This window comes from Sciurus vulgaris (genome assembly GCF_902686455.1).
Source record: "Sciurus vulgaris genome assembly, chromosome: X".
Classification (NCBI taxonomy): Eukaryota; Metazoa; Chordata; class Mammalia; order Rodentia; family Sciuridae; genus Sciurus; species Sciurus vulgaris.
Window position 1 is genome coordinate 118,403,221 of NC_136471.1, and position 13,582 is coordinate 118,416,802.

At 43.0% G+C, this 13,582-nt stretch overlaps 1 protein-coding gene across 1 annotated transcript; it reads right to left on the reverse strand.

Moving 5' to 3' along the window:
* Window positions 1-10,492: 10,492 nt before the first annotated feature.
* Window positions 10,493-12,874, reverse strand: LOC306651612 (transcription factor SPT20 homolog; the record flags this gene model as incomplete). Its single annotated transcript, XM_079124261.1, has 1 exon — window positions 10,493-12,874. One exon carries the CDS (start codon window positions 12,872-12,874, stop codon window positions 10,493-10,495), a length of 2,382 nt encoding a protein of 793 aa, XP_078980387.1.
* Window positions 12,875-13,582: the final 708 nt, after the last annotated feature.

A 13,582-nucleotide genomic window follows, 5' to 3' on the forward strand; every position in this document is an offset into this window, starting at 1 on the left:
AGAACACTCAGTATTACTCTATAAATACAAGTCTTCATTTTTGCCTAGGATTTAGGGGAGATCCATGGATTTGAAGATGCTTCCTTTCCTCCTTGATGTAGATGTGTGTGTGTGTGTGTGTGTGTGGTTGTGTGTTTAAAAATTAGGTTGGTAAAACATTATGCCAAGATATGGATCTACTAGGGTGCTGAAAACTCATTTGTACAGTTTACCCATCATGGTTTATCATTCAGGAGAGATTTAAACTCTCCATCTTTAACTTCAAAGGTTAATGCTAATTAACTTCTCTATGGATTTATATTATGGACAGGTCTAGGGGTACTACTTCAAGTACAATAGGTATACAAGTATTGTAAGAACCCAGAAATGACTCCGGACATGGGAACTCACATAAGGGAGTTTATTAAGCACACAGACAGAGTGTCTCCCTGCAGGGTAAGAGAGAAAATGAGAAGAAAAGAGAAAGGGCTCATGCGCAGGAGAGAGTAAAAAGGAGGAGACAGCACGAAAGCAAGGAAGTGAGAGAAAGAATGAATGTGAGAAGAGAGAGAGAAAATGGAGGGGCGCTATCCTTAAGCAGTTGAATTCCGCGGGTTAATGGGACCAATAACGGAGAAGGATACTTGCAAGCTGACTGATGAACCAATAGCTAGCTAGGATGTTCACAGACTTACAAGAAGTTGGGAGGCGTGGAAATGACTGCAGCGGAAAGGGCGGGGGAGCAGCTTTATATTATATTACAAGTATGGTTTTATCCACAAGCTCCTCTTCTCTAATGCCTCCTGCACACTCCTGTCAGAAAAATTATGATAAACCACAGCTCCAATTTATAGCCTTCCCCACTTTCAGTGATGGCTTCCCAATACTTAACCAAATTAATTTTATATTTCTCATCTGGCTTTCAAGACTGAAACGGTAGATATTAGGTTGAATCATGTGAAACTGTCACTTTAATGGGGCAAAAATAGTCAAATGTCAGCAATTTTATATGGCTCAAGCTAATATTATCTACCTTATATTTAATTTGTTAAACTCCTCTACTAATATGGAAAAACCTTTTCCATATTGTAAGATTTAAACTTCTTGGAATTTTAATTCTTAATCTTGAAACCACCAGCCCCTACTTCTAGTGAAAAAATGTTCTGAAAGATAAAATGTCCCCCTCTCCTCCTGAAGCTGCAGAGAAACAGACACTGTTGTGTGGTGCAGAGACACCTCCATGTCACAAAATTAGAATTGGACACATTCACTCAAGTATCTATCCCACTCCCCTGGCCAGGGTGGAGGCTTAAGTGAAAGGCTATTGCTTTAAACTTGTCTTTGGATGTGTCATTTATAAAGAAATGTACTTGTTAAGACACCTGGGTATCACAGTCTGTTACTATGCCCTGCAAAATGGAACCTATAACCCATGAAGGCCTGCATCTCTGATTGGTCACCTTGTTTAATAAAGTGTTGCTCTGGTAATAAATAGTAATACTTGCTCTGGTAATAAATAGTAATACTTACATTGTCAATTCTGTTTTTTGTAAGGTAACAATATTTCTGCTAGAGTTCTTTGTTAAATGAAAGAAGAGCTTTAGAATTTCTTTCCCTCTAGGCATGAAGGTGTTATAAATCTTGTGATGACTGTCTTCCTTATGCAAACAGCACAGTTTGCCTCACTTAAATTACCAAGAAGATCTATGCTATGGAGCCAGAATGTCGTTTCAGCCTTCTTCACTTCCCCTTTGCACATACACCATGCTATAAATAGCTCCTCTTCTGCATTTATCATCTTCCACTGTTCTTTCTTGCGCTGTTGCTCTACTGAGAACACTCTCTTTCCATGCCCATCTCAGCCTATTGAAATCTGAGCCAAGATTCTCCTTTGCCCAGCCTTCCCCAATTTCATCCAGTAAGATTTATCTTTAACAGTATTTGCCAGAGTCTCCTTGATTTATAGTATTTGTATATTTCCCTTGTCTGTGAGTAGACTGTAATGCCACTGACAGAGAATGTGCCTTACTCTTTCCCCAATGCCTTGCATGTAAACATGCTCCCTTTTTTTTTTTTTTTTGTAATGCTAGGCCTCACACATGCTAGGCAAATGTTCCACCACTGAGCTATAACTCCAGCCCCTGTAAGAATACTCCAATAACTCAAAAAGTGACGGCAAAGACATTTTTTACAGCCAATATTAAGGGGTCATTTTGCTGTAAATGACCTCCTAAGCAAACCTCTCTCCTTCTGCATTGTGGGATATCAACTTCCTAGTTTACTTTGAAGATTCATTGTCACTCTAACACTAGGCAGGTAACAATTATTTCCATGAATGATCCTTGCAATAGCCTGGGCCCTCAAGCCCTCACTTCCTTGACCTTCCCTTCTCCACATTTACCTCAGGCAATACTCCCTTGATTTGACCCTGGACTTTATCATTTCCAATAACCACAAAGACCTCCGTAGTCTCAACTTCAAACATCCCACTCTCCAAACACTGCCAAATAATAATTTCAAAATAACTCTGGTTTCTCAAAGAATATGAAAAAGATGCATAGCTCCAAATAACACTTATTAAAACTACCCCCTTCCCTCCCTTCCTCTTACTTTCAGTGAAAGCTCCAATATTTCTACACAGGAGCCATCAACAGTTCAAGAGCAATCCTACTTGGGAGGTCATTGGGATTTGGGTTAAAGCTCTATTTATATAACCCTTTCCACATCTCTGAAAGAACATCACTTTTCCATGTTAAAAATGTCCCCCATAGTGATTAGGGGATGGAGGGCTAAAGCTTCCTTAGTGTCTCCCATCCTCTACTCTGACAGACTGTAGTCTTACGTACAATAAACTCTAAGAGTTCATTAGACTCACCCTTTGAAAAACTGTCCCGCTAGCCTTTGGTCTCATCTCTTTTCCTTCAAGTCTTTCCCATTGGAATTCAGGAGGAGGGCAAAGCCAGAGGTCTTAAATAGGCAAGGAGGGGAGAAGAACAAGGGGCATTGTGTGTGTGTGTGTGTGTGTGTGTGTGTGTGTGTGTGTGTGTGGTGTGTTTATGCATCTATGGTCCTGTACACAATAGGACTTTTCCTGTTATCCCAGAGTTCCTAAAACTGGAAACAAAAAGGCTGCAACTATCCAACAGACATATCCTCTCAGAGACTGCTAAGAGATGACAGAACTGGCCCTGTTAAGACTCTGACCTTTCTCTTCAACCACCAACTGCCACCTTTTTCCAGTCTCTGTTAATAGGGGAGAACTGGGAAGGAGAGGGAGAGGAGTATAGTGTCCACAGTGACAGGTTGCTTTCTGCTGGGACAGTGTGGCAAAGACAGAGCAGAAGAGTGTGGAGGCTCCTGTTTCTCAAGCCAGAGAGCTATAAGAAGGATAGCCTTAATGGAATTGCTCCAGGGGGCAAGTTGGTGTCCAGTTTCCTGCCTAGAATTTTATTGGATTGCAGAGATCCACAGGCCCACCCTGGACCCTTAGGGATTATTGGTGAGAGAATTCTTGGGCAAGTTTGACAAATGTTCTCTAGGTATGTGTTGTGTGTGAACCTGGAGTCTGGTGCCCCCTCGTGGTCTAGAAATATCCGAATGTGAGAGATTCAAAAAAGTACTACTGAGGGGCAGCATGACTGGGAAGCAAATAGGAATACTATTCCCACCTTGATCCACTGACCCCCACAGCCTTCAGAATGAGGAAAAGGACCTCAGCCACCACCAGGGTTCCATGTGGAGGAGCACAGGGCTACTCTGCAGAACTCCCCAGAGAAGGAAAAACCCAGATGAAGCTGTCCGATGTCACCTCAGAAAAACTAACAGCCCCCTGCAGGAAGATTCCCCATTCAGCTGATCATAACATCAGACCTGTAAAGAAACCATTTCCACCGGAAGACCTCTGTCTCTCTTTCCCACTCTCTGTCCACCCCCACACCCAGAACAAAGGATGTGATATTCAAATTATAATCAAATGATAACGAAATTGTAACTGATATTGATATTGTAATTGCAATCAACTTTACCAACTAAGAGAACCCAGAGTTATGAGATCTGGCCAAGATGTCCTTAAAGGGCAGGAAAAGGACTTGGTGGTGTATGTTCAAAAGCAGTGACTGGAAAGTATAAAATGGTTTCACATACACAGTCTACCACTGGTTGAGACCCATCGACACGTCAGTTCCATGTATCCAGGCACAAGGCATGGACTTCAGAAGTGGACAAAAAGGGAGCTTAAATATCATTGTGTCACTCAATAGCTGTATTGCCCTAAGAAGTCCTATCTGAGCCTAGTTTCTTCTTTGCAAATAAGGATAACACCTAATGGATATTACTAGCAAGTTAACTAAGAGGATTAGAGGAGACTGTGTGCAAATGAATAGAAGCTACTATTTAGACATGTTTTGGCCTTCTGGGAAACTGAGGCAGCATAAAGGTTCCCCTTCAAATCCCAATTCTTGAAATCAAGTCAGAAAGGTTTCAGATATGAATGTATTTGAGGAGATAGGAAAGGGGAAACAGGACACTCTCAAGGGAAAGAGTGGGTCCTCTCAAAGAGGAGAGGGTGAGTGTGCCATTTTATTGAAGGTCCCAGAGAAGTTTCCACAGAGTGCCACCCAGGTCTACTTCTGGACTTTTTACTGACAGCAGGATGACTGCCATGACAACTCTAGGTCACTTTGGCCCATGCTGACCAGTTTTCATTGGAACATGTTCTTACAGTTTTTATGGTTAGGAGGAATTATTCTTATCTCCCTGAGTTCCAGTATTTGGTCTATGAAAGGATCACAAAAATCCCCCCCCCCCTTTAGGGTAACTTGTGTTCCTCTTACCAGCATTAGTTTGGGCCTGTATATGTCCTACAGATAACAGGTAGTTTGCTGAGGAATGTAACATATCCCGTCCAGATAAGCTAGGCAGGGCTGCAAGTAAATTGTTTTCTAAAAGTGAAAGCTATGGGGGCAGTCAGCACAGTAGACCCATTTTATAAATTTATTCCCTTACCCTTATGTTCCCACCACTCATGTCCATCTGTCCCCTATCATTAACACTTGCAGAGAGAGATATTTGTTTTCAATTTCCCTTGACAAAAGATTTGTAGTCTATGACAACAGAACTAGTAACTGAAATAAAAAATACGGAGTAAGGAATGCTAAAGTTTTAACCACAAAGGTAAATTAGTTGATTTGACTTTCAATTTTGGTTTTGAGTTTTCTGGCAGTTGAGGTACAAAGGGAAACCTGAGAACTTATACAACTCCAGTTATCAGAAAGGAGGAAGAACACTTTATCAGGGGAGACAAAGCTTTTCTTGGCTCCAAATTTCAAAAGCAACCCCTCAGAGGCCTGGGGGTAGCTCAGTGGTAGAGCACTTATCTAGTATGCACAAGGCCCTGGGTTCCAACCCCAGCACCTCACAAGGGGATCTTTGGTTTATAAAGTAAATGAAACTTTGGCTCTTCTTTGCCATGGGTTTCCAACAGCTTTAGAACTAATGATGTAGTAACTGGGACAAATTCTGTAGCAATTACTGTTCATAATTCTTCAAATTCTTTCAGATGAGTTTCCCTAATATATTCATTGTGCACTCACCCAAAGGACATTTAGACTCACCACTTCCACCTCCAAGGAAATATTTCTATCACCCATGCAGAAACTTCAGACTGAGGAGAGATTAAAGCAAAAATATAGGTGTATTTTTAGATGAGGTAGCTCAATTCAAAATGCTGTTCTCTTTCACAGGTTCAATTCTGGCCTATGAAGCCCATACTCCTCTCTCATCAAAGGCCATGGTTACCTTTCAGGAGGATTAGCACACGAAGTAAATAGCCTTTTGCAAAACAGTGCTACAGGTGAGCTTTCCCACCCCAACCGCAGAGGCACCTCAACCAATCTGCATATGCTAACATGGTTTCCAGGGAAGATGCCAAAATAAGCTCCTGTCCTCCCTCACCTTTACTTTAATCCCCACATAGGTTTGCTTTTACCATATGGTAATTATTTCCAAATCACAAGTGCAAACACTCACTCTGATTGGAAAATTAGCAGATTTCAAACTCAGGTAATTTGTCCCTAATGAGGAACTTGTTGAACTGAATTTAACAATTAACTCACACACCCTTTGCTGCCTGCAGTTATGGCAGTGAAGCAGGAAGACACAAGGGCAAGTCCAAGGCTGGGGTCTGTCAGGACTTCCTGTACAAGATGAATGCTGGGATGGGGAAAGGTATGCTAATGGGGCTGTTAACATCAAGAACTCAGCTGTTCAAAGGGATGTGCATGTGTGTGTGTGTGTGTGTGTGTGTGTGTGTTTGTAATATAGCCAATTTCAACTGGCAAAGTAGAGAGAAGAATATAATAAGCATCCATTTACCCATCACCCAGCTCCCAAAATTAACTCATGGCTGATCTGGTTTAACATGTGCAGGAGGAAGTATTGACTCAAGCTGAAAGATGGACAGGGAGAAGGAGTGAAAAGAAGAGTAAAGGAGAAGGTAGTGCCTCTCTCCCATTCCCTCAGGATCCAAGCTGCTTGGGGTAGAGGTGAGTTAAGAGAATTTTAGTTGACTGCTAGGTGGTTAAGCTCCTCTTCAAAGGCATTTTGCATATGATTGTGCAGAGCCTGGCACAGGGCTCACCCCTGTCTACCAGTTTTTACCAACTTCTGCTCCATGGCAGGGGCTCCTCCATTTCTACCTGCAGATCCCAGCCTAGGCAACTCCAGGCTGTGAGGATTTCAGGGAGCTAAGACAAGTCCTTGGAAGCAGCATCATCACTCTCATTCCAACAGTGTACCCTGATGCCCAGTTCCTGGATCTCAACAACTGGTACCCATTTCCTGCCTGGGGCTATCTTGGTTATCTGCTTTGCTTTTCCCTCCATCCAGAAGGATGTTGTCCAACACAACATCCACTAGCCAAGTATGGTTATTGAAATGTGTCAGGCTGAGGAACTAATTTTTAAAATATTACTTTTAATCACCTTAAATTGACAAACTGATACTTGATTCAATTATTGGAAAACGAAGCATGTTTGGAAGGTGAATCTACTTTTACAAGTGTCAATTTTATAAAATCCTAAATTCAGATTAAGTACTTCTGAAGAAAATTTCACATTCAAATTGAGACAGAGTCTGGAGTTTGAGAACAGTAAAAATAAAAGAAAAATGTCTCATTAAAATTCTAAATATTGAGCCAGGCAGGATGGCAGATGCCTGTAATCCCAGCATCTTGGGGAGGCTGAGGCAGGAGGATCAGTAGTTCATAGCCAGCCTCAGCAACTTAGCGAGGCGCTAAGCAACTCAGTGAGACCCTGTCTGTAAATAAAATACAAAATAGGGCTGGGGTTGTGGCTCAGTGGTCGAGTGCCCCTAAGTTCAATTCATGGCACACACACCCCAAATTTTTAATGCTGATAAAATGAGAATGATAATATTTTACATTGGGTTAAATAAATTTTATTATTAAGGTAATTTCTCCTGGAGTTTTTTGTTGTTTGTTATTTATTAAAACATGGCTATGAGAAAAATTTTTAAGTTACATATGGAACTTGTTAGATTTCTATTGGACAGCACTCAGAGAGCAAAGGTCAACCCTGCCTTTGCAAAGATTTTCAAGGAATAAAATAATCTTGTTCCCAAACTCCCACCTTGTGACAAATGCCCAGTTCTGCCTGACATGTCCTGTTTTACTGGGCTGCTGGAATTTTCATGGGTACTCATCTGTGGGATCACCTTCTCTGTAACCTGTCAGAGAATTCTATCAATGTCCTCTGGCAAAGTCCTGAAGACAGCCTTCAGAAAGCTAGTTTTGGCTACTGAGTAAGGGTTCATATTGGGTTAGGAAAGAGCCCCCAGGTTCTCATGATGCTAAAATAAATAAAAGGTTACTCACAAAAGGTAGCCAGCTAATGGTCTCAAAAGGGACCCCGTGTCAAAGTACCAAACAGGTGGGGATCATTAGAAGCAAATAAACAACAACTAGCAAATGATAACCTGAAACAAAGCTGAATTTATTTGCCTGCCTAGAAAGGAAGGACCAAGTAACTCAATCACAAACTCAGCTAGTGTCTCCATGTAGTTCTTGAAAGTACCAGCTATAGGGCAAAGGAAGGATACCAAATGTGGTGATATTCTGAGGTTAGGTGTCTGCTGAGTGCCCAAGGCCATGCATAAATTCTTCACAACTGCTCATTGCACTAGTTCAGTTCTTAAAAGTGCAGGCACCATTCACAATGATGTTCAGGATGCTTTAACAAGCTCATTGTCATTCAGATGGCAAATTCAACATGTTTGCTAAAAATCAACCTATTTCATCACTAAACCTTTTCAGAGATGCCAGACCATATTACTTTTTGTTAAAAACAAAAGGCAGATAAACATACATGTGTACTTAGAAAAAGAAATTTTATATATGCAGATTGTCCTTCAAAGTTGCAACAGAACCCAAAATATAAGAGACACTAAAACAAATAATTTCCCCACAAATGATGGTAGCAACACTATCTACAAGAGCCAAAAGGTGGAAATAACCCATGTTCAACAAAAGATGAATGGATAATCAGGAGGTGCTGAATACAAACAATGGAATATTATTGAGGCAATAAAGAAAGAAATGAAGTACCTGTAAATGTTAAACATCAATGAACCACAAACACATTAGGCCATACCCAAAAGACCACTTATTGTATGATTCCATTTATAGGAAATATTTTCAGATGTTGAATAGTTTTTCATATATTCTTGATCATTTCTATTTCTTCTGTGAAGTGCCTGTTCAATTTCTTTGCCCATTTATTGATTGGGAAATACTAAAAAAAGTGAAATCAATAGAGAAAGAAAGAAATTTGGTGATTGTTGAGGACACGGGTTAGGGAAGAAGACAACAAAGTACTTAATGGATACAAAAATTTCTTTCAAGGCACCAAAAATGTTTTGAAAAGAGAAGTGGTGCACCACATTGTGAATATTGTGAATACATGAAATGTTGCCAAAATGTACTGTAAATGGCTAATTTTTCTGCTGGGAATTAGATCAAAATTATATTCTTTTCCTTCTTTCTTATTTATTTATTTATTTTGATGCTGGGGATTAAACCCAATGCCTCCCACATGCTAAGCAGGAGCTCTATCACTGATACAACCAGGCCAACACCTCAAATTATAAAAAAAGAAAAAAGACAAAAGGTGAGGAATCCTCAAGTCCCACTGAAAAAAGAAAGCAGAAAAACATGGATGAAGGAGTGAGGAACACAGAATAATTGATGATGAACGGATAAAGGGAAATGAAGGAAGAGGAAGGTCAAATTAACCATGTGAGAAACTTGCAGGCATTTGAAAAGCAAACAAATAGAACAGATTTTCAAATGTTTATTTACCTCTTTGCAAGTAACCTAGTGTTCTAAAAATGTAAATAACTTTATAAAGACAGAGACAACAGGACATCCCAGAAGTGTCTTTTCAAAATCACTGACAGGGCCTGCAGGAGGGGAGCTGGGCATTGCAAGACCAGGGGCACTGAATGCAGGGAGAGCCTTTGGAAAGACTGGGGGCTGTCACACAAGCAAATCTGCCACCAAGTCCAGTCAGCTGGCTTGTAGGCCTCTGGTGGACTCAATCTCAGTGTGATCACTTTGGTTTGTTGTAATTTCTTTTGACTTTATTTCTTCAACCTGGATTTGTAGCAATTACATCTCATACATTGTGTAAAACCTTTTCAACAAAATAAATAAATGCCAACTACATTCTCTGAAAGAGGTTTCTCCTATGTTACCTCTGTATATATTATGTACAGGGAAATTATTTTTTAAAAGCAAAGAGCTTCCTGTCACATGCGACAACATGGACAGACTAGAGGATATTATGATAGTGAATTAGGCCAGTCTCAAAATGATGAACACAGTCTGATCTCTCTTACAGAGGTCCTCTCAGTCCTCAACTTCTCTGAGACAGAGCAGAAGGGTGGCAGCCAGGGGCTGGGGTGAGGAAATGAGAAACTGGTGTAAAATGGTGCAGAGTTTAACTTCTGCAACATGAAGAAGTTCTAGGGTTCTGTTGCAAAATCACGTGAATGTTCTTAATACCACAGAACTGTGCTCTTAAAAACTGTCAAGATATTAAGTTCAGTTCTATTTTTTCACAATAAAAAATGTAAAAACAGATTTTCCTAAAATGTTAACTTGAAGTGGATTCTTACTGTAACTTTCTTCTTTAGAGAAATTATAAGCTTCAAGAGTTAAAACAGCACCTAGATTGGACTTGGGCAAACATTAAAACTAGAAGGAAAATTATTATTGTTCTTACAATTAAAAGAGTAATTTAAATGAGACAATCCCAGTTTCTTAAATTCTTTCCTTGTTTCTATGAAAAAATTAAGGGATTGTGCTTTGCTGTAAAGCTTATACTCTAAAATGCAAAATACTGACACATTAAAAATACCAAAGATGAAGTAAAAGCTTGGAATTGATTTGGCTCAATGCTGGTGTGTTTATAAAAAGAGAAGAAAACTAAGGCAAGACTCAGAATTTTGGGGTGCTACTCTTCATTTTATCTTTTGCCTGGCCTGCTGTGTGACCAACCCCATGTGATTGAACTGTCAGGGTGGGTGCTGTGGCCACAGACACGGGGTACTGCACCAGTCTCAGCTGTAGACACTGTGGCAGTGGCTGGGGCTGGAGCTGCCCTTGTGGGGCAGCAGGGAGCTGGAATCTCTGTGGAGGAAGGCACTGCCCAGGTGTTTGCTGACCAGAGCCAAGCTGACACAACATAGCTGACTGGGGCTGCAGAACACTGCTGCCTTGAGCGAGGTTAATGACAACAGCTTGCTGGGCCAGCAAGGCCCACTGTTGACCACTTGAACCTTGCACAGAAGCCTGTGGCCCTGCCGGTGGAGGAAGAGCAGTTGTAGGTTGTTGAAGCTGTTGCTGTGGAATCAGCTGGTAAAGCTGAGGTGGGGGCTGGGGCAGGGGCTGGGGCTGCGGCTGCAGTGGCTGGGGATGCTGCTGCAGGGGGCTCAAAATGAGGGAACCAGGTGGAAGCTGGAGGACAGTTAAAGGACCCAAAGTATTATTTAAAATCAGCTGCACACCTGCCTGAGCAGGTGGCTGTGTTGGACATGGCTGTGCATTGGGCAACTGACCTCTGGGGAGCAGAAGGCCATTGGGATACATGCTCGCAGGAACACAGGTACTGGTGGAATGGCCCAGCATGGGGCTGGAACCATTCATCAAAACCTGGGCTCCCTGTACTGGGCCCACCACGTTGATGACCTTTAGGCCAGTGGAGCCCACCGGACCCTGGGTGGACAGGATTCCTTCTGAGGTCCTGACAGGGGGCCAGGTGGCTGGAGAAAGCACTATATTTCCTCTGCTGACACCCACAGGGGACTTCTGAGAAAGGCCACCTGGCTTAGGAGCTGGGGCATGAGGTGGGAATTTGTGCAGGTTGCTTGCCTGCTGTGCAGGAGGACTGTTACCTGACAAGGTCTGTCCTGTGCTGGGGGGAAGTGTCACAGGCAGAGCTCGAGGTTTCATCGCCTTCCCTGGTATGGAGGGTCGCACCCATCTGGCGGTAGGCTGCTTTGGCTTCTTTCCTGGAGAGGGTTGACTGGGACGGGCTGAGCCACTGGGGCCATGTGGCACTTTGCCTGCACACTTGACTTTGCTCTGGACCAACTCCTGGCACACATTCACTGCCCCTCCATCAGTCTTCGACCCAGGCATGAAGCCATCTGCATGGTCATCTGGGGAGACGAGGGGAGGATACATCTGGATCTCACATCTGGCCTCTTTGCATGGTCCTGTTTTGCCAGAGAAAAATGGATCATTGAGTGACTGCATGAAGCTGAGCTTCATTTCCCACAGCTGACTGCCACCTTCACTTTCAAATCCAGAATCATCTAGCCCGGGTGTTGGCCAGATTGTTGCTTGTGGGTCATCAAGCCCAACAGACTCCTTTGCTTTTGCATATTTCTCCACATCCACTTGGGAAGGTATGGCCAAGTCACAGCATCTCTCTCTCCACGTGTCCACACAATATCCGGCTGCAGGCATCCTTAGGTCATGCTGTAGACCTGCTTCTCTCTCTCTCTTTTTTTTGCAAGTAGTCAATAGTCTTAGCTCAGATGGAGACTGATGTTGGGATAGCTCCTGCTGCAGATTCAGAGAGGACAATGAATGCCTCTTCAGGCACCGTTTCATTGGGTTAGTATTCATCTTCTGCTTGTTATACAGTAGCCTGTTGGCAGTGCAGGTGACTGTCACAGAGGGATCAAGACACAGTGGCTCAGCTGTAGCTAAGAGCAGTTCGCTCTCAAGGGCAAGTTTGTCCTCCTGAGTCCATTGAAGGTCATCACTTGTCATGGACTCTATATCACACGCTAAAGTCTGCATGGTGGGACGCAAGAGAATATGTCGGCTTTGGTAAGTGGACCGCTCCATATCACTGCACTGTCTGTAGTCACGGATTTCTGCTATGACACACCCACAATGAAAAATGTTCAGCTCAGATTTCTCTAGGACATCCAGCAGAATAGGAGGTAATTCTTCTGCATCCAAGTACTCAAGCAGTTCCCTTTCCCCATAAGGCAGCTGGATGGTCTCTGAAAAGAACCCAGTTTTGTCCTCCAGCATCAGAGAATAGCCCTTGTTTTCTGGGTACAGGTTCACCACTAAGCATGGCAACGACTCTCTCTCCACCAGCTTCTCCAGCAAGTTGACATTGCTCCTGAGTTCCTCCGTCCCCTCGGGCTCCTTTTGACATTCTTCTACGAAGATGTCATAAAGTTTCTGATGTAGAGATTTTTCCCCACTGGATGAGTATTTTCTCTTAGGGGGTCTCTGTTGGGCATTTTCAATGACATCCTCGGCACGATCCAAAGCTTGTTCTAAAGATCGCCGCATTTTAAAGTAAAATGGAGGCCCTAAAAGAAGAGAAAAACGTACAGGCGTTGGTGGAGTGAGTTGGAAACTACGTCCACAGTATCACTTTTGGTCCTGTTAACTCTACAGTCCACCCTGAAGCCAACAACCTTCCTTCAACAGGGACACCAAGAAACCCACCCCAGGGAGCTACAGAAAACTCTTGGGAGTTTCTTAAGAGACCTGTACCTGTTTGAGCCACTTTCCGTGCCGCGTTGGGGCCTGGATGGGCCGGAAGTGGAAGCGAGGGGCCAGGATGGAGGAGCGGCCGTTAGCACGCATGCGCACTTCCACGCTGGCAGGCACGAGACTCACAGGCCGCACTTCCTGTCTGTGGCCCACACTTCCGCTAGAGCTGTGCCTGTTGTGGGGCTGGCTCAGTTTTAAGAACATACGCACACAAGCGCCAGCAACCAGGGAAAGTGTAGGATGCTGTGGGGACAGTTTCACCGTTCTCCAGAGTTCACAGGAATGAAGCTGCCGGGAACGTCATGGAAGGTGTGATCTGTCTTGGAGGGAACTTCAAGACTGACTGACTGGAATTCTTTCCTCGAATGTTAGGGCTGCCCTGGTATCCATCATCGGTTGGGCACACGTAAATGAGCCTGTGTTTCTAGCTCTTTCATACATGGGGGCTCCATACGTTTGGTGCAAGCGTCAGAATTCTCATTGCATTCTCCAGCAAGCTCC